We start from the raw sequence: 21,849 nt of genomic DNA, 5'->3' as shown, positions 1-21,849 counted from the left end.
TCTTAATTGTACACTGTAGTAAAATCAAAATTTTGTCTTTGTTTTAGATCATAAACATTAGTTTAATTATCTTTTTTCTCTCATTCTCAGATTGGAGACCGAATCCGTGTGATCTTGGACTTGGAAGAGAATACACTTGCCTTTGAAATGAATGATAAATTCTTGGGAGTTGCATTTAGAGGTATTCTTGATCACATAATGACATATTCGTTTTTCATGGTTTATATTTGGCTGGCTCATAAATAAAGTGTAATATTGAAATATGCACCGGAAATACGGAAATAAATAAAGTGTATAAGTAAATTTGATGGAAACCTTGTGTCCGAATTTACCATACGTATTGCTTGCACCGGAAACGCCTTCGCCTAGTCAAGAAATGTCTGACAATAGTCTTCTCTCCATGATGCTGACAAATGTTAATTTTTAGCTGGAAAAGTAGATGCAAATTTTTTTTTAGCAATAACCTTATCAGGATCAATCTATAATCTATCAAGATCGTAGCTTAAAAATCTGGTCCAAAGCGCCAAAAAGATCGGCGTAAAAAGACACTTTTATCTGCCAGTCTGCATGAAAAAACCTAAGTTGAAGCAAGTCCAACTTAATGTGGATTATTCCCGCAGAAATGCTCTTGCGTTTCTTGCAATTCACTACTCTTTTGCTTTGTATAATTGGACCAATGAATCGAGATATTGCTTTGTTGATTTGTATTCCTATGACCTTCACTTACACATTTTCATTAGAATTTATATTGAGAGGAAAATGATGTTTAAAAAAGTTTAATAATATGGAAAATTAAAAACAATGGCTAAAACAGCAACACAACCAGTATATACTAAAAGGCTGGGCATAGAATGGCAAAGAACACCTAAAGCTTACAGCTTTTTCACCCCTCATGATCGTCAAATATTTAATTAAACTTACAACATTTGTTGTTGCTAGAAGCTCAGGTTTTATAGGCTGTTTTGAATGCACATATAACTACCATCTTATGAGTTTTCTCTTTATGAGAACGTATTTCCAGATTATAAATATTCAGATTACCGTGAAATGAAGTTTAAAAGACGTTTAAGTCAGTATTTTTTACTGCCTATAGTTACTCCATTAACTATACATAAGTATAATCAAGTTCGAGTAAGTTTAGTTATTCAAGTATCTACACATAAGTAAATTCGAGTACGAGTAACCTCAGTCATTCGTGTAATTATACATAATTATGTTCGATTTCAAGTAATTGTGATTATTCGAGTAACTATACGTAAGTATATACGAGTAACTTTAGCTGTTCGAGTAACTATGCATAAGTAAATTCGAGTTTGAGTAACTTTAGTTATTCAAGTAACTATACATAACTATATTTGAGTTCTAGTAACTTCGATTTTTAGAATAACTATGCATAAGTGTATACCAGTAACTTTAGTTATTCGATTAACTATACAGAGGATAACTTTAGTTCTTCGAGTAAGTATATACAAGTATTATTACTCGTATAAACTAGTTAACTAATAACTGTAATTAATCTTCAATATAAAATGATTTTAAAGTTAAATAGTCAAGAGTCAAGATTGGGATTTTAGAACTGCATTATGCAACTCTTTTGAACCTGTTCAAAGTATTACCAGTGTTATAGGTTTTATATAGTATAGTTTTTATATTATATTATATTTATTAGTATATTTTGAATCTACCTTAGTTCTGCCCTAGGATGGATGAATGATAGACTCTCTATCAACTAGTGAAATGACATCATTTATGCACAATTCTGAATTAAGGTTTGCCTCTCACTCAAACTATCTGTCTTGGCTTTTTCTCCAACTAGCCATGGCTCTTCACTTTTTGATCATAATCCACCAAGCTGATTTTAATTCAACTCGAATCAATTTGAATTCAGGAGTCGTGTGTCAGTTATTTTTTTTTGAAAAAAACATGTGTTTTCCATTAATAAAGCGCGTCCCAATCCTTTCAAACCGTTTATTTTTTGTTATGTCACTTGGTATTAACCAACTGACATATAGCAATCGCAAATTCTGTCGGTTTGTCGGTCCCGGTTTTGCTACTTTAGGCACTTCCAGGTAAGCTAGGACGATGAAATTGGGCAGGTGTATCAGAAACCGGACCAAATTAAATTAGAAATAGTCTTTTTCCCGATTTGACCATCTGGGGGGGGGGGAGAGTGATGGGCCGGTTAATTCAGAAAAAATAGAAAAAGGAAATATTTTTAACTTACGAATGGGTGATGGGATCTTAATGAAATTTAATGTTTGGAAGGATATTGTGTCTCAGAGCTCTTATTTTAAATCCCGACCGGATCTGGTGACATTGGGGGGAGTTTGAGGGAGAACCTAAAATCTTGGAAAACGCTTAGAGTAGAGGGATCGGGATTAAACTTGGTGTGAAAAATAAGCAGAAGTCCTAGATACGTGCTTGACATAACCGGAATGGATCTGCTCTGTTTGGGGGAGTTGGGGGTGGGGGGGGGGTAGGTTAATTCTGAAAAATTAGAAAAAATTAGGTATTTGTAACTTACGATGGAGTGACCGGATTTTAATGAAATTTCATATTTATAAGGATCTCGTAACTCAGATCTCTTACTGTAAATCCCGACCGGATCCATTGTCATTAAGCGGGGGGGGGAGTTGCTGGGGAACCAGAAATCTTGGAAAACACTTGAAGCGGAGAGATCAGGATGAAACTTGGTGGGAAGAATAAAAATAAGTCCAAGATACGTCACTGATCCGCTTTAGATCCGGTGACATATGGGGAGTTGGGGGTGGGGGGCTAAAACCTTGGAAAACGCTTAGAGTGGTGGCATTGAGATGAAACTTGGGGGGAAAATAAGCAGAAGTCTTAGATACGTGATTGACATAACCGGAACGGATCCGCTCTATTCGGAGGAGTTGGGGGGGGGGGGGTTAAATTTGAAAAATTCGAAAAAATTAGGTATTTTTAACTTACGAAGGAGTGATCGTATCTTAATGAAATTTCATGTTTAGAAGGACCTCTTAACTCAGATCTCTCATTTTAAATCCCGACCAGATCCAGTGTCATAGGGGGGGGGGGGGAAATCTTGGAAAACGCTTAAAGCGGAGAGATCAGAATGAAACTTGGTGGGCGGAATAAAAACATTTCCAAGATACGTGACTGACATAACCAGACTGGATCACTCCTCTTTGGTTGAGTTGGGGGGGGGGAGTAGTTCGGAAAAATTAGAAAAAATGAGATATTTGTAACTTACGAACGTGTGATCAGATCTTTATGAAATTTGATATTAAGAAGGATCTTGTGCTTTTGAGCTGTTATTTTAAATCTCGACCAGATCCGGTGACATTGGGGGTGTTGGATGGGGAAACCGGAATTCTTGGAAAACGTGAAAATTGAGGTATCTTTGTCTTGCGAATCGGTGATCGGATCTTAATGAAACTTTATATATAGAAGGATCTTATGTCTCAGATGCTCCATTTTCAAATCGGATCTGGGGACATAGGGGGCTGGAGGGGGAAACAGAAATCTTGGGAAACGCTTAGAGCGGAGAGATCGGGATGAAACTTGATGGTAAGAATAAGCACAAGTTATAGATACGTGATTGACATAATGGGAACGGATCTGTTCACTTTGGAGGAGCTGGGGGGTGTTGATTTGGAAAAATAAAAATAAAATTGAGGAATTTTTAAGTTAAGAATGGGTGACCAGATCTTAATGAAATTTGATATTTAGAAGGAACTCATGTCTCAGAGCTCTTATTTAAAATCCCGACCAGATTTGTGGACATTGGGGGGAGTTGGAGGGGTCTTGGAAAATGCTTAGAGAAATCGGGATTGAACTTAGTGGGTAGAATAAGCAAATGTCGTTGATACGTGATTGACGTAACCATATGGATCCACTCTCTTTGGGGGATTTAGGGGGTGGGGTTCAGTGCTTTGGTGAGTTTGGTCCTTCTGGACGTGCTAGGACGATCGAAATTGGTAAGCGTGTCCGGGAGCTGCACAAATTGGCTTGATAAAGTCGTTTTCCCCGATTAGACCATCTGGGGGGCTGAAGGGAGAGGAAATATTAATGAATAATGAATTTTGATATTTAGAAGGACCTCGTGACTCAGAGCTCTTATTTTAAATCCCGACCGGCATTAAGCCTCTGATTTTCCTTTTAAATCAATCTATTGATTCTTAGAATTTTGCTAGAGCTCATACCATATGAGTTCTTGGTTCTTGGCTCTTGGCTCGTCCGGCCTCGTCACAAGTGCCATATGAGCTCTCGTTTTTGTTCTAAAACCCAAAAATATGTTCAGAAAGTCCTATTGTGCTTCTGGGCCCTGAGCGTTTTCTCGTTGCTATTGTAGCAATAAATCTTTTATTTGGCTATGATTTTGCTTAATTTCTTTTAACCTCTTTATTTTTTTCGGTGCTATGTTGAGAGGGAGAATGAGCTAATTGACTTGTAAACTGTCAAAAACGAGACTCAAGAAATTTTCCTTTTATCTTTTATTAGTTAGCCTTTTGTAGACACCTTTTACTTTTGATAGTCTGTTTGAAAGTTAGATGATTTAACAAAGCCATTGTTACCGTTCTTCTTTTTCTTCTTCTTCATCTTGTAACAAGATCAGGCATTTTGCAACTCACCTGACACCTTAAATTCTTATGTTAAATGGTAATTCGTTTTACCGTATGCTCCCCAGATGCTGCTGTTGCGCCTAAAGATTTTATCTGACTTTTCCAAGCTTTGCAAATAATTGCTGAAAGTATTTACTGAGCTAGTCTCGAAGAGAAGATCAGCAGCGTGATGTAAATCAGGAGAATAATATTCTGACTGAATACACATTGTTCTGATATTCTTTCCTTTGATAGCAGCTTAGGAAACAGATTTTGCTAATTATCAATGTTGACTAACAATCAGTGTTGAGTTTAGAAAAGCCTCAACATTATTAATTTGCTAGGCCACTAGTCCTTAACTCTTTTACAAAATATCAGCAGGTTTAGTAAACAAAAAAACGAAAAGTGCTCATCAAAGATTATGGTTACACTATAAAAGTGAGAACTGGCGATAGTCGACGAGAAACCCCAATATCATCTAGCTTTTGGTGGCACTTGGTATTTTTAAGTATATTAATATGAAAAATCATTTGAATTTATGCAGTTGGTAGAAATAGTGTAGTATAATAAGTGTCTAATCTCAGATTCGGACAGAAAAACGATTACAAAGCTTGAAAAATGCCAAGTTTCACCAGACGCTAGATGGTTTCAGTGTTTTTTTTTTGCCGACACTAGTGCCAGTTTCTATTCTTATAGGCTACCCATATTGTCTTGTGCGGATTCTCCTATATTTTGAGAGTGCAATACTCCTATATTATGTAATCAGTATTGGAGATTATAAAGGAGATTATGGATATTATACATATTTTTAACAGTTTGTTTACTATGAGATAGAGTTGTTCTCTCCAAGGTCATGCTTTAGGCTGCAGTCATGATGTGTAGAAGTCAAGTTAAATGTCAAAATCTCGTTTGTATAAGTTTTATTTTGTTATGTTATATTCCATGTAGTTTTTATATTCAATAAAAACTCATTTTTATTAATGGTAAAAGGTAAATATTTCTTTTTAGAAGGTGAAAATATTAGAGCTCTTGCCTGGGGCCAAAAAGCATGGTTTTTGCTTGTCCTTGAGCCAGAACCTATAGTGTGTTAAGTGACTTAGAGTTTTATAGCCTATGTCAGAGAGAACTATCTGAAGTTATGCAGTCAAGCTTTTGCTTCACCAAACCATGTTTCTGCTTTCGGACGGAAAGCTCCGTTCTAGCAGGCAAGCAGGCAGGCACAGTTTCAAAGTGTAAAATATATGTGGCAGTTACCTGGCCCCACAGCCAAATATATCTTCTTAGAGTGATAAATAAAAAAAATTACAGAAACAAAAAGTGGGGACCGAAAGCGCTGCCATCTATTGTTTCTACCCATTTCTGTTCTAGATTTCAGTTGAGTTTATCATTCGGTTTTCGCACTTAGGATTAGGGTAGAGAAATGATATCAGATGTGCCTCTTAAACTTTAAAAATTCTCTCATTCCTAAAGAAATTAGAGTTTATCCTTTTTCTCCTTTCTAAGTGAAGACATCAGAAACTATGCCTACGGCAAAAAAAAAACAACTTTTGAACTAAGACTGATAATTTTTTTTCCCGGTAGTCGATAGCTATTGATGAGCTGATCAAAGTATATGTCATCCATTTTTTGGTAGAAAAATTCCTTCTTGAGATATCGTTTGAAAGTTTAAAGGGGTTGACAATTTCAGTAGTAAGGTACACACTGAAACCAAAAATAGGCCGATACAGAAATGTTATCAGATGTGCCTCTTAAACTTAAATAGTTTTCTCATTGCTAAAGAAATTAGGGTTTATCCTTTACTCATTTCTAAGTGATGACGTTAGAAACTTGGCCTACGGCAAAAAAGTCAACTTTTGAACTAAGACAGATAGATTTTTTTTTTTTTTGGTGGAGTCGATAGCTCTTGATGATCTGATCAAAGTATATGTCATCCTTTTTTGGTATAAAAATTTCTTCATGAGATATACCAGTTTAAAAGTTTAAAGGGGTTGACAACATCAGTAGTAAGATACACACTGAAACCAAAAATAGGCCGATACCAATTGAGAGAAAAATAGGGGAGTTTTAAGCAACAGTCGCCTGTTAGCTCATCATCATCTTCGGCAATGAGGGGTTCGCAACTTTTGCTAATTGGTGTACCTGTTATTTGTTTCCGGTGTGTTTTTGATGGTAAGACTAATTGATTTCTGTGGTAAGACATGTAGGGGATTTATAAGTAATAATCAGATGTTCTGAGATCTGCTATAAATGGTAACATTTCGTTCTCTGGGTCCTTTTGACGGAAACATTGTAATAACTAAAGAAGGTTACCATTCAATTTCTCAGCTATTATTCCTTACAAATATAAATTTAGGGTGAATGATGTATCGGAGTTCTGGAAGTTAGTTAAAAAATCAACAGAAAATAGAAGGTTGACTGATTCAATCCCACAGAACGATACCTTGCCAGAATACTTAGAACAAAAATACAAAAAAGATATGCACCAAAAAGGACTAAGAGAGATTTGATGAGGAGATGAGTAGTTTAGAAGAGACGGCCAAAATGAAGTTGGATTTAGAGAACGCTAAATAACTGGAGTCAGTTGAACATGAATAAATATGGTGTGCCTTGAAAAGTATGCGAGAGAACTCAGCAACGGGCATGGATGGAGTACCTATTAAGATGTCGAAAGGGTCAGGAGCAGAGATACTGTCAGTCCTTGCATCAATATTCTCGGCTATTTTAAGCACATGTTTGTGGCCACAAAATTGGCAGAAATCGATTCTGATTCATTATTTAAGAAAGGAGAAAGGAACCTGCACAAGAACTGCAAGGGGATAACTCTAGGAAGTTCTATTAGTAAGTTATTTTGTAGAGTACTGTCTAAAAGGATGTAAAAATGGTTGCATTATGAAGGTAGATTAATTGAATGTCAGGCAGTGCTTAGGGAAAATTATAGTACAATAGATCATATTTTTTGTTTACAGGTTTCAATTAGTAAATATACAAGGTATAGGACGAAAAAGCTATATTCGTCGTTCCCGCACATTGGGAGAGCATTTGATGAAGTTTCAAGGAGTATGTTGAAAGGGTGTTATTGAAATTAGGATTGCCAAATAGGTTAGTAGAAGCTATAATGAAAATGGGTGAGGGGGTTAAAGTAGTAGTGAAGGTAGGTGTTTCCTTTTCTAGGCCAGTTTTAATTATGGTAGGCCTTAAACAGGGATGAACTCTATCACCGCGTTCGTTTTCTCTTTTATAAATTATATTGAGGAGTAATTTAGAAATAGAAATGTCCCTATGTTAAAATTAATGTCGCTGGATCTATTTTGTTTATTACTTGCAGAAGACATTGTATTGTCTACGAAATTGGCTCCGAATTTGCAGAATATGTTAGAGGTTTAAGATAGTAATTTTGGGAGTAAAAAAATTAGTTATAATTATCGATAAATGAGTTACATTAATTTTAAAAAAAAGAAATTGAAATGAACAAGTTTTATTTAAAAGAAAAGAGGTGATAGAAGTTAAGTATTTTATACTTAACAGGTTAAAGCTTAAGAGGTTACAAGTTCAGGGAGGTGGAGTGAGTCGGTGCAAATGGCAATTTAGAAGGGTCAGGAAACTTCATGGGCGTTATTGAAGAGCCCCCTTAGGCATCTAGGACCAGCAGATACTAAGCTTCAGATGAGGATATTTGAGACGAAATTAGGCCCAGTATTGAGCTATGGTGGGGAAGTTTGGGAGTTTGAAAAAGGGGAACGAATAGGGAGATTTTTGGTGTTAAAGGGTGATCTAGGATTGTTTTCATTGAGGGGAGAATGATGGGATCCTGGGAAAAAGTGACTCCGAACATTAGGTTAGTAAATACAACTTATCTGGTGGTGTTGCAGGATAGAAGGAAAAGCTTATGGGCTTCCCAGTTGAGATCAACTTTAAAAAGTTGCGGGTTATTAGGAGTCTGGAATTGAGAGAAGGGGATGAGACTAGAAGTAGGAAATGTAGCAAAATTAGTAAAGGGTGTGCTGGAACATCAGGAGATTCAGAAAAAGCAGTGTGAAGTCGCAGCCTCGGCATCCCTCAGTGTTTACGATGATTTTACGATACGATGAACAAGATGCTTCAAGCGTCTCCTTTGTGTCGATGATTTTCATATTCTCCTCTTCAAGTTTTTCAGTTTGTATCCTGATCTTATGGATAATTTTTTTTTTTTTCGTCAAAGTTAAGGCAAGCAATAAATCCAAAGTTTACTGTCCTTTTCAGAAGGCCGCTAGCTACTACTTTCTTCGTCGCATCGGTGATCTTTATCTGTATAAAGAACAAATATTGCTTCAAACGAATATAGATACTGCTTGTATGGTTTCAGCCCTTGTCGTTCACCGAATCTGTGATAAGTTTTGGAAATTAAGTATGTTTTCAATCGAAGAGTTTTTTTTTAAGTATGGCAAAATGCTTTCTAGATGAAGGAAGAAAATGTACATGCCGTCAAGGATGATGAAAAGCTAGACTATCGAGAGAGATGAGTTGCAACTAGGTTCTATAACAATGTTTAGTCTGTGGCACGGAATATAAGGCACAGGGTGCAAATTGTCATTGCCACTTTTGTCAACAACTCTACTAATTGTTGAAGTATTAAGAGGTTTCAGTGCAATCGACTGATAGCTATTTACATAGCTCAAACACAGAAGATATAGATTGTATTTCCAACAAAATACCTCTTGCATTCAATGTAAAATTTTCCGAGGCAGTGTCAACAATGTCATTGGAACTAGGAACTAATGATACAGTGTATTCCAGCTTCGTGTATTCCAGCGTCGGGGCTTTTATCGGAAGCGTTTTGCCCTATAATTCACTCCTTCTTACCATTTATAGATCGGTGAGATGATTCTAAAAAATTACCAAGGTTTCAAGGTTGCTCATTACTTTTGTCAAGATAGTATGTCAAGTATGTCAAGATAGTATGTCAGTATGAAAAGTATGTCGAGATAGTATAGTCGTAGATAGATAGTAAGTCGAGTAAGATAGTCGTAAAAGTAATAGTAATAAGTAGTAATAAGTAGTCGTAATAGTAATAGTCGTAAGATAGTCGTAGAAGTAAGTCGAGATAGATAGTCGTAAAAAAAGTATGTCGAGATAGTATGTCAAGGATAGAAAAGTGGATGAAAATTAATTACCTAAAAGCTGAATTATAAGAAACCTCATTGGGTATTTGTTTCTAGGTTGCCAGATTGTTACCCATTGTTAACATCTTCCTTACCCAATGAGACTGCAAACTCTGAACTTATGCAGTATGACTTACTGAAGAAAAAGGGGTGACGTGATTAACACTTACAAATTGATTCACAACAATCCAATTCATGGTCTCTTCTTCTTTTTTTTTTTTCAGAAGAGCCCATAGAACAGAATTCTATCATGTATTATTTGCAAAAGCTTATTGCGGAAGACAATTTTTCCATTTTCAGTCCACATTCAGTACATTTCATTTGAAACGAGTCGAGTTTTACCTCTATAAGTTGGGCATGTATAAGTTGTATTATGTTAATTCAGGAAAACTTGTATATACCAGCAAATTGCAGCAACTTTTGCTGTTTCATCTAGTTTCTCTCCTACCTCACCGTTATCTAGGTTTCTGATAACAGAGACAGAATATATTTAAAAAGAAATGTGATGGTTCCTGTAATTTTAGCAGGGTTTCTGAAAATGATAAACGCTATGTTGTCTGTAATATTCGAAGACATGAGATAAGTGATATTTAAAGAATAAAAATAAATTATTTAAACAATGAACAACAAGAAATAAATACATTATTTATTTTTTATTTTATTTATAAATTCTATTATTTTATTATTACTCTATTGGTATTCTTTTTTTTTTCAGAAGAGCCCATAGAACAGAATTTTATCATGTATTATTTGCAAAAGCTTATTGCGGAAGACAATTTTTCCATTTTATTTTTGTGGAAATAAAATCTAATAGCTAGGAGAACATACTTTGCTCATTATCGTTTTTCAATCAATGCTCATTACTACATTCAGTACATTTCATTTGAAACGAGTCGAGTTTTACCTCTATAAGTTGGGCATGTATAAGTTGTATTATGTTAATTCAGGAAAACTTGTATATACCAGCATCTTGCTTTAACCCATTTAAGCTTTAATTTCACCAAATCCTACTTTCTCATGATGGTGGAAAGAGAAAATACTCATTTTGTACAATGTCAAATATTGCCATTCATATTTTTCAAAGACTGGAGAACAAAGAATTTGTTTTTCTGCCGTTTTAATGAAAATTATCTGTAGCCTAAATATTTTTATTAATTTTTAATTGTAGAAACGTACTTAAGTAATATTCGAAATTAAGATTTAATCAACGTTAATATAAACTCCAGAAGTCTTATTATTGCCCATAGTCAAGGCCTTATCCAGGGAGAAACCTGGGGGGTTTGACTCTGCCCCTCCCACCACCACCCCCCCCAACCCGAAATGTTTTCCCGACTCGTAAAAACGTAACAAAAATGAATATAGACACATTTCTTATGCGTTTTAGAACATTTTTTGTGTAACCCCTTGAAAGTATATCATCTTTGTAAAACCCCCTCCGAAAAAAAACCTTGGATGCTGCCTTGCCCATAGTATTGATATTTTTAAGCTGAGGCATTCAAAGAGGCTGGTTTATATTTTAAGCACTTCCTAGCCACCATCTATCCATATTTTTTTTCAAAATGATGACTTACGATATGCATCAAATTAAGTATGTTCAAACTCACGTAAAACATCCTAAAATATTTAATTTTTCTATCGTAAGACATACCTAAAGAGTCTTGTTTCCACTCTAAAATAATCATGCAGAAAAGTGGTAGTTTTTAATTTTAAATATAAGGAAGTATCGCAAGTTGGCTTATTTGATCTGCTAAGAAATTGTAGTTTTGATTTTGTATTGATTTTCTCTTCAACTTATAAGAAGAACTTTGTTATTGTTAATTACATTGTGCTGTTTTTTCATTATGCAAAACAGACTAGACGAAACGAGATAAGTCAACCTAAAGTGATTGACACAAAAAAAATTCAAAGTCAGTTTTGTAATAATAGGTCTTACAATATACAACGACTTTGTTGTTCTTTGCTATAATTGGTCTTATGTCTCTTTAAATCTCTCTCTCTGTAAATTGTCAGGAAATGTGTGCAACTGTTTTTATAGATAAGAATTCTGAGGGGTATTTTATCGCTCTTAATTCTGAGAAGGCCCAGATAGGAAATCCGCTTATTTAAGACAAGTCCTGATTTGCTTACGCTATTCCTGCTTTACAATCTAACTTAACATAAAGAATACGGGAAACTCTGCTAAGTACAATTTCACTGGTCTTCTAGCACTGTGTTCAACAAGTGAATCTTCAAGTAGTGGGTCAAGAAGCAGCTCTAACAGCGGTAGCAGCAGTAATTCTGATTCAGACGATTTCCAAAGTGAGGATCAAGGGGCCACTGCAACCACCAAAGGTAATTGAAATGAATAAATCTTCTTTACTTCTCACGGATATAATGTTTTGGACAAAATTCTTTAATCAGTTGGGGGCCTTGCGAAAACGGAGCAGGAACAGGACAAGTTGGGCACTTTTTTATAATTGTAAGCATAATGAATGTTTTACAGTGAACATAATGAAGCAGACATTTATTACGCCCAACTATATGTTTCCCTTATTCCAACCAATCCCAACCTTTGTTTCCAACCAATATTTGTTTCCCTTATTCCTTGGCATAGTCTATATAGTCAAAATAGTCCTTGTTTGCCAACCGTCCAAGATTAAACGAAAAACTGGATGTCCTTGTATGAGGCGGGAGATGTCATAAGAAAATATTTAAGGGAAATGGGAACTTCTTGAGGGATGTAAAGAGGGCTGCTTTAAATAGATTGAGATGGAGGGGCGTAGGTAGCTGTGTTTACCCCAGGCGGCTACGTGCTGCAGTGCATTGTTTGTAATAGTAGTAGCTTCCTATTTATGCATACTATTCAAGCGTCTTGGCTGAGTGGTTGGTGCGCTGGCGTGGGAATTCGGTGTCCAAGGGGCACGGGTTCAATCCCAGTTGTGACCAGTTATTTAGTTTTGGACGGGGTCAGTGGCGTGACTGTAAGCTCAGCCAGAGTGGACCCAGCTCTAAATGGGTATCTGGGGAAGGTAAGCAGGAAGGGTGTGTGAAAGCACAGGATGGTTGCCCCCAACCCCCATTGCGCTTCCTGGCTGAAGGGCCATGAAACGGAGATCAGCACCGCCGGTTTGGACCTTAGGGGTCTAGTGACGTCTCACTTACTTACTTTACTTACTTATGCTATTTACTCTAAAATTTATGTTTGCAAATTCTAATTAGTTTGTTGTAATACAATATTGATAAAATGATGTAGCGCTACTGTTTTCAGCACCAGTACAGCAGTTGACCTCCAAAGGAGTGGCATTTCAAAATAAACGAACGCCCACTGGCGTGCCCGCTGCAAGTACTCGACCAATGGCAACAAAGACTCGAAATCTCGGTCACACAACTTCTATTGTTACCTGTACTGCAGCTAAGGTAGGAAAACATTCAATTATTGATAATTTTAATAGGGGCGTGCTAAAATACCGCCCTTCAGACATTGTTGTTATTAAAGTATATATTATCATAGAAATGAAAACAGCTATATTAAGTTTAGTGCCCACCACCATCAGGATTTGAGTTACTGCTTACATTGAGTTACAGGATTTGATTACCAAAAAAAATAAAATTGTTCGTATGCATTTTACTCAGGATACGAGGGGATTTGGACAAAGATTTTGGGGGGTGGGGGTGAAACTCGGTAACTTTTCCCCCTAGATACGGTCTTGGTTCAGTGCTGAAGTATTGATGTAATGATTGGTTGAAAGTTGTCATTTGATTTAGAAGAAAAAACAAGGTAGTTAAAACCTACTTCAATAATTTGGAATGGCTTAAATCGAATTTTCAAAAATAAATTTATTGAATATATTTATTTAAAATTTAGTTTAATGTGTTTATAAAACGTTCAAATATATTTGTGTGATTTAAAAAAAAATCTATTGTAAGATTTTCATATCGTATATATATAATTTTTGTTTAATTATCTTTATTTTTTGTATCAATCTCTTAAATTATGCATTATTGAATTCTTGCATCAGAGCGTCATCATTTCAGATTCTACCTTTGTTAAGTCCATAAAACTTAAAATAATTCAATTAAAACCCTTGAAGTTCTAAAAAGAATCAGTTTAGAAAATTAAGCAAAGCAACAATAAAATAGTAGTAAGCTAGAAAACTGTATGAGAAATAGTTTAAGCATTGAAAGTCCCTTGAACATTTTCCATCGACACATTTAACGCCATCTTTCAGAAATTACTGTAGCTTACAGCTTTTCACTTCCTAACTGATTGCTAAAGAAACATTATAGTAAATTATATAGTAATGAATAAGTGCTAAATAGTACTTTGTGATTCATTAGTGAATGGTTACTGTTAAATAATGGCAATACTAGTTAATTGTTTTAATAATAGCGGGAAAATAATAGTAAAATAATAATTGTAAATTATAGTGTATTAAATTATTGTTCAAATATTTTAAAAATACAGTAGTCCATTTTCCCTTGAGAAAATATATAACACCATCTGTCAGAAACCACTGTAGCTTTCAACTAACTAACAGCTGACTAAAGAAACATTAATTTGAAGTGGATAATTAACATAACCAAGAACTTTTTTGGTAAATTACTAAAAAAAGATAATTAAATTAGTAAATAGGAATAGAACAAGTGGTTGATTTAAAATCAAATTTGCTGAAGTCGGCTAGAAATGGTATAATTCTGTTCTATGAGTTCTTTTAATGGAAACATTATAATAACAATAGAATAGTACCATTTAATTCCCCGTTGAACATTCTTTCCCAAGATGATGGTTGCTACAATAACAGTTGTGCCTCATCCCTCCAATAGAGTCATATATAGCCTTTACATATTGCCAAGAAAACGTTTTAATAATTATATTCTCTCTATATTATGCAGAATCTTTCTATTAATTAGATTCTTGTGCTTTCTTTTATTTTTACGCACGTTTAAAATCATTTTAAAATAATATAGCTATCTTACATTTATCTTAAATGTAACTCATATATCTTATGTGTAACTAATATATGTAACTGCTCCCATTTTTGTCAATGGTTTTGGGCCATAGATTCATATAAGAATAAAAGTTCTCGTTAACAAATATAATATATTAAAAAGATAAAAATAAATGGTATTTAAAGATTACAAATAAATAATTCAAGCAATGAACAACAACGGATAATTATAATTCTTATTTATTCATAAATTTTATTATTTATTATTACTCTTCTGTCAGTCTAGTGTTTTTATTTTCTTCAGAAGAGCCCATAACACACAATGTTACCACACAACATTTGCAAAAGTGTTTTTGTGAAAATTAAAATTTAATTGCTAGGAAAGTACTATCATTGTCCTTGTTTTCCTTAATATCGGTTATAAAAGTGTAAGTTCACTTATTATCGGCTTTCGGTCAATGCTTAGTACCTCATTTAGTACTTTTCATTTCAGACGAGTCGAGTTTATCCTCTCTGTCAGACTTGTATAAGATGGCATGTATAAGTTGTACTATGCTAATTTAGTAAAATTTATGAATACCAGTATGTTGCTTTAACCTTTTTTACCTTTAATCTCGTCAAATCTAATTTTGTCATGATAGGGGTGGTTTGGCCTCATTTCTTATTTTTTTAGTTTCTTAGTTTGAGTTTCATAGAAAGAAAAAATACCCAGCATTTTTTTACAACAGCAAATATTGCCACTTGTAGTTTTCAAAAAGTGAAGAACAAAAAAATTGTTTTTGTGTCGTTCTAATAAAAATTGGTAGCTATATAATGTGTTTTTCTAAAATATACACGATTGCTTGTGCTTAAGGCTATAATTTTTCTTTTAAAAAAAAAGAAGAAAAAAAAAAGATTATTCCAAAAATTGATCTTTCTCGGTTTTCTTTTATTTTCTTCTTTTGTTTCCTTGTTTGGCCTAATACCGCTTATAAGGAAACAAGTTATGTCTGTTACAATTAAACAGAGGATAGGCATTTGGATAATTCGGCGACATTTTAACACTTATTAGCCGTCCGACCCGAGCGGTTAGCGCGCTAGACTTAACATCCTTTGTCTGCGAGGACAGGGGTTTGAGTCCTATTGTAACTGGTTATTTGGTTTCGAACGGTTGTCAGAGGTGTGACTCTGTAAGCTCAGCCACAGTGTCACCCCCGCTGCAAATGGGTACCTGGAGAAATCTGAGCAGGAAACGCCGGAGGATTAACCCCCAACCACTCATTGCACTCACGGCCGAAGGTAGTAAATCAGGAGATCAGTTCCTGCTCTACACAAATGCGAAAAAGTTAAAATAAAACAGTTAATACCAGTATTTTAGTTACCAGTATTAAACAAATTATTAGTTTTACGTACTCATGTTTACAGAGGTGGAGTGTTGTATACCCTTAGGGTATACAACTAATACTCTACTGCAGCACCAAGCCATCTCAGGGCAACACAGCTACGCGTGCTCCTCTTCTATCCCAATCTATCCAAAGTCTCCGTATTTACTCCCTATCAGGAAATTACAATTTCTCTTAAACCTTTCCTAACGACACCCTTCCCCCCCACCTTAAATGAGGACAATCTCCCTTCAGTTTAGCCTTAAACGGTTGGATGAGAAGGACAATCTTTGGCAATCTGTCAAACTTCATCCTCAGATCGTTCCCTAGCCATCTCAATCTTTTTCTCATTATTTTTTAATAATAAAATTAACAAGACATTTGCGAATCTCCTGCCATAGTTTTGACAACACCATTCTAAGTCTCGTATTTTCTAGCCAAAACGCACGAGGGAGCTTGATTCTACACCCGACGAATTCTTAGAAAAACGTCCCAGAGAAGAAGAACTTTCTCAAGAGCCAGTCACTCAGACTCCAGAAAGTATTCAGAGAGTGGCAGATCTCCGAAGGTCTTTATTAGGAGGACGAAGAACTACAGGTTTGGCTGTAGCTGTGGAAGAAGGACTCAGATCTACTGTTTTTCGGCCTTCCTCTTCTGCTACCAAGGAGATAGAAATTAGCAGCGAATCAGGTAGCAGCATGTCATTTGGTTTTCTTCTTTTTCTTTCTTCTTAAACATATTTCGGTTTCTTCGTGCATTTATGCTGTGAGAGTGCTTATCTGTGTTTGTGTCATGAGTATATACTGACGAACAGCCAAACTATTTATTCTAAAATTTTTAATTTTTGCAGAATTATCTCAAAACCATGAAAATGGTTATGAGTAATTTTGTATTTGTCTATATTACTTTTGGATGTTTTCTTTTTTACTTTTAGTATTGATTTTTTCTCATAAATCAGTTTTAAGAGGATTCCTTAAAGAATTGCCGTTTCTCGTGCATCATAAACTTGTTTAGTTCTTTGACTTAACTATTTATAATTGATTTGTCTGTATTGCAAGAGTTGTCGAGCTTGGATATGACATGGGAGAAAAATGACAGAAAATTAAAAGCTGACTCAAGCTTTCCCAGAAATCTTAGAAAAATAGATTTTGAAATTTAATGAAAATAACATTCTTAGAAACCGAGAAGAAACCTATTTCTGATTAAACGGAACAGAATTCTTTTTAAAGCCTAGAAAATAGCAAAATTCGATTTCACTGATTTATTTTGCCTACCTTAACCTGATTGATTCTTCAGTCTATCCAAAAATAGCCTAACATTGCTTCCCTTTGCTCCCTGTCGTCAGTAGCTTTAGATTTTGACCCTTGCATGCTTCTCGCATGCCACATTTGCCCTAGCATCTCTGTTCTGTCCCTTTATGGTTGTTGTTTTCTTTTTTGTTGTTTTCTTTACTTGTTTCTTTTATTTGCTTCTTGTTTTTGGATATTTTTTCTGATTTTTGTATTATATATCTATATCTATTTTCATGGTTTTAAAATTATCCTGCATGAATTTTCTCTTTTCGAGCTTGATTAGTTCTGCTCATTTTTCAGTGTAACCAAAAATATTGTCCTATACTTATTAAGAGTGAATCTATTACTATCAGTGTGACGGTAGCGTGTGTAGCGTGGAATTCTTATTTCACTCGAAAAAGAGGGGTTTTCATTGGCTCAGTGACGCTTTTAATAAAGGCATAAAATGTCATTTTTTCTTTCAGTAACTTTTCGTCAGGGGAAAAAGCCTCTGATTAGTTTGAAGCAATTTCATGCGCTCACTTTCATCGAATAAAAGGCTGTTCTGCGATATTGTTGGTATAAATTTGGGATACATGGTTTGGCTAATGTTCGCCTTATGTGTAACTGTGCTTAACACTCTGCAAGCGTACTGGCCCAAAATAGTGATACTGGGGAGGGGGGAGGGATTTAGTTTTAAATGAATGTAATATGGTTGGACCCTTTTCGCCACCCTAAATAGTTCTTTCTCCATTTATTTGTATAGTTTTTTTTTTGTAGACTTCATTAATTCGGACTTGGAAAGGTTCCTAGTGTAACATTAGGTTGCATCTTTAAAACGATTATTTCAAAAAAAATCTGCCGAACTTATAGTACTTGTCAAAAATGAATTATAAGTAAACATGAAACTGTTATTAAACAATAAAATGTAACAATTAGACTTAAAAAAAGAAGAAGTTTAAAACGAAAAAGAATAAGGTAGAATCGAATCGAAAGTGGCCTTGGGATTTTAAGACATTTTTCAACATTTTTTGCCTTCTCATATTTTAATTCTTTTATATTAATCTTTGATTGCGCCGTACTCTTTAGTTTACTCTTTGATTGCGATCAGAATAAATAAAAACCTACTATAACCATATGTGTCTTGAACAGTCTTGAAAAGTACGAACAAAATCAAACTCAATGTTTGATATATAATGCTATTAATTAATTAATAAATTAAATTAATGGTATTAATTTTTGAATGATCACCTGTTCAAGATTTTCTTTCGCTGTAATTAATTTTCATTTTCAATGTTGCAATAACTGGAAAAGAAATTATTTGTGATATAATTCGTTTTCAGTAAAGCTCCAATGACGCAATAGGTTTTAGGCTTTTACAGTGAAAGAAGGAGGCAAAACCCAAACTCTTTTTTGTAGAGATTTTTGTTCGTTTCAAGTTTGCTTTCCATATTCAGCTTAAGCTTTACTCGTTTTAAGATTTATTTATTCGTTTATATAAGTGCCTGTTGTATGTTTGCCATGATTGTTTATTTAATTTTAGTTCATTTTGGGTTTCATTTATTTTTTAATAGTAATTTCTTTTTTTTTTTCTTAGTTTGAGTTATTGTAGGTTTCTATTTCTTCTGATCTTAAGTTTAATATGGCCTTTACTTTTCTTTAGAAAGCTTATTTTTTCTTAAAGTTTTCTTAAAATTAATTTCTGTTCGTTTATGGGTGCCAAAGTTTCAAGTTTTCCAAATTCCTTCTTTTTTATTTACTCCAAAATAAATTAGCAGTTTTGATAAGAAGTAATAAATTATACTGAATATTGAATATATAGCGATATTAATTGCTGAAAGCTCACTAGCTTAAAATTTCGTTTCACCCTGGCTGGATTTAAAGCTTTGACGCTTCTAAGCCCAAGTGTTTTTGTCGCTCCGTTTTTGCAAGATTTTCGGGGAAATCCCCAAAAACTTTGGGAATTGTGAAAGTCGAAGGGGCTAGTGGGCCTATGGGTAAATCCTGGTCTGTTTTCAATGCAATTTTCATTTTATTGTCAATATTGTAATAAGAACAAAAGTAAATATTTGTAATATAATTCCTTTTAGTAAAGTGCAAAATACGGTCTTGTGCTTTTACCATTAGAGAAACGAGCAGTAACCATACTCTTGTTTGTTGTGAAAACACCATTGAGTCGAAGTAAATAACCCGTACTCCCTGAAAACGACCGCAATCTAACAACCAACCTTCAATCCAATTCTCGCTTTTGTTTGAATTCTGTTCTCCCAATTATTATAATAAAAAAAAAGGTAAACTAATTTTGGAGAACTTTGTAGCCGCTCAAGTTAGAGAATGATAATTCTCTTTTACCGAAACGGGCAGTCGCCATACTCTTGTTTGTACTGAAGATACCATTCATTAGAATTACTTAACCATAATTCTTTCGGAATGAATTTGGGAAAAAAACTTTCATAATTTTTTTTTTAATTAATATTTGTTCGTTTTTTGATTGCAAAAAGTTTCAAGTTCTTAAAAAACTCCTTATTTCAAAATAACATATTTTTTTTTCAACATCAAACTTTCTTCAAAGTATGAAAACTAGTATCAAAGTATCAAAGTAAACAAAGTATCAACGTAATAATAAGCAACTTACACAACTTACAGCCGTTGCACAGTAAATCAAAGTTAAAATGTAAATCACTAAGTCCAAATATCAAAGTAAGCAAAGTATCAAAGTAACAATAATTAAGTTCCATACATCAGAGCCATTTCCCCGAGACTGGGAGGGAGCCTACGCTCCACTAGAAGTGGGGCGTAGGCTAGTTGGCCATTGATCACTTTTTACTCTTAAAACAGAGCTATAAGTTTCAATTTCCGATCGAATGAGCCCCTTTCAAAGTTATTACGGCCACCTCTTCCACAGGACCCTATACTCTAATAATGGGCAGCTTACATAAGTTACAGTCCTTGCCCTGGTGACTAGGGAAGATCTCTCAACCCCTAAGCTATTGTAATTTGAATTTTGGACTATTTGAACAATGGCTATTTTGAAATTTTGATAAGATGTATTTGGGGAAAAAAGAAGGCACAAGGAGAGGGGGGGGGGTTCATGTTACTTTTTAATCACTTTCGATTCTAAAAAACTTACAACTTAGATCAGTTACAATTCTCGTCCTGGGTACTATGGAGGATTTCTCAACCCCTAATTTATAGTAATTGAACTTTGGACTATTTTGAACGAAATGGCTATCTAAAAATTTTATCGGATGTATTCGGGGAAAAACAAGTGAGGGGCGAGGGGTAGATACCCTTCGATCACTTTTGGTGACTCTTAAAACGGTAACTTGATTGGTTGATTGGAAATCTTTCAATTTCCAATCAAACGAGCCATCTCTGAAGTTTATGCTACCAACCCTTACATAAAACCTCATATGGCGTCGGGGCATAGCTTATACCAATTGCCCCCAGGCTCTGGGGGGATTTGCCGACCCTGGGATTTGTTATTTTATCTCTAATTATTTTGAACAAAGAACAAAGTTTCCCTCGGATGTTTTTTTACTCTTAAAAAGTGAACTAGAACTTTCAATTTCCAATCAAATGATTCCTCTCTGAAAGTTATACGAGCATCCCTTTCATAAGAACCATATATACCCCCAGGGCATAACTTACAACGCCCGGGCCCTGGGTAGTTGTGTCGACACCTGAGTTTTGTTAATTGGCCTTTTTTTTCAAAATAACTATCTCAAAATTTTCATCAGATGCATTCAGGGAAAAAGGGTAGTGGGGGGGGCTAGTTACCCTCTGATCACTTTTGGCTCTTGAGAAGGACACTATAAATTATGATTTCCGATCGAATAAGCCCTTCCAAAGTTTATACGATCATCCCTTCCATAAAAACCTTATATGCCCCCAAGGCATATTTTACAACACTTGCCTCTAGATTCTGGGGGGGGGGGCTGTTTTATCCCTGGAGTTTTTGTTACATTATCTTTGGTCTATTTTGAATAAAATGGCTATATACAAAATTTGATTGGATGCAATAAGGGAACAGAAGGCTGGGAGGGAGGGTTGATCATGCTATCTTATCGTTGGACTGTTTCGAACAAACTGGCTATCTCAAAATTTTCATTTGATGCGTTTGGGGAAAAGAGGGTTTCTGTGTCAGGGGGAGGGGTAGATGCCCTCCGTTAACTTTTGACTCATATAAATGTAGCGATAACTATCAATTTCCAATCAAATGACCCACCTTCGAAGTTTATACGACCACCCCTTACATTAAAACCTTATACGCCTCCGGGGTATAACTTAAAAACACTTGTCCCCGGGCTCTGGGGGGCTGTGTTGACCCCTGAGTTTTTTTTATCTGATGTTTGAAATATTTAAAAATGGCTATCTCAAAATTTGTATCGGAAAGATTAGGGGGGAGGGGGGAGGACAAGGTGGGCTAGTTTTGCTCGGATGTCTTTTGACTCTTAAAAAGTGAACTAGAACTTTCAATTTCAAATCAAATGAGCGACCTTCGAAAGTTATACGACCAGCCCTTACATAGAACCTTACACGCCTCCGAGGCATAACTTAAAACACTT

General features: G+C 35.0%; 1 protein-coding gene across 3 annotated transcripts in view; it reads left to right on the top strand.

The window, feature by feature from the left end:
- Window positions 1-21,849, top strand: part of LOC136030291 (uncharacterized) — a 40,335-nt gene that overhangs the window by 12,499 nt on the left and 5,987 nt on the right. For 2 of the 3 annotated variants that reach the window (XM_065709154.1, XM_065709153.1), the window contains exons 3-6: window positions 91-181; window positions 11,927-12,052; window positions 12,969-13,117; window positions 16,448-16,703. In XM_065709154.1, the coding sequence (XP_065565226.1) occupies window positions 91-181; window positions 11,927-12,052; window positions 12,969-13,117; window positions 16,448-16,703 (622 nt within the window). The remainder of the gene's footprint in view (window positions 1-90; window positions 182-11,926; window positions 12,053-12,968; window positions 13,118-16,447; window positions 16,704-21,849) is intronic. The other variant, XM_065709155.1, reaches the window with a different exon arrangement.

Source organism: Artemia franciscana, chromosome 8 (genome assembly GCF_032884065.1).
Source record: "Artemia franciscana chromosome 8, ASM3288406v1, whole genome shotgun sequence".
Lineage (NCBI taxonomy): Eukaryota > Metazoa > Arthropoda > Branchiopoda > Anostraca > Artemiidae > Artemia > Artemia franciscana.
Note: the sequence above shows the minus strand (reverse complement) of the source record. Positions and strands in the feature narration are given on the sequence as shown.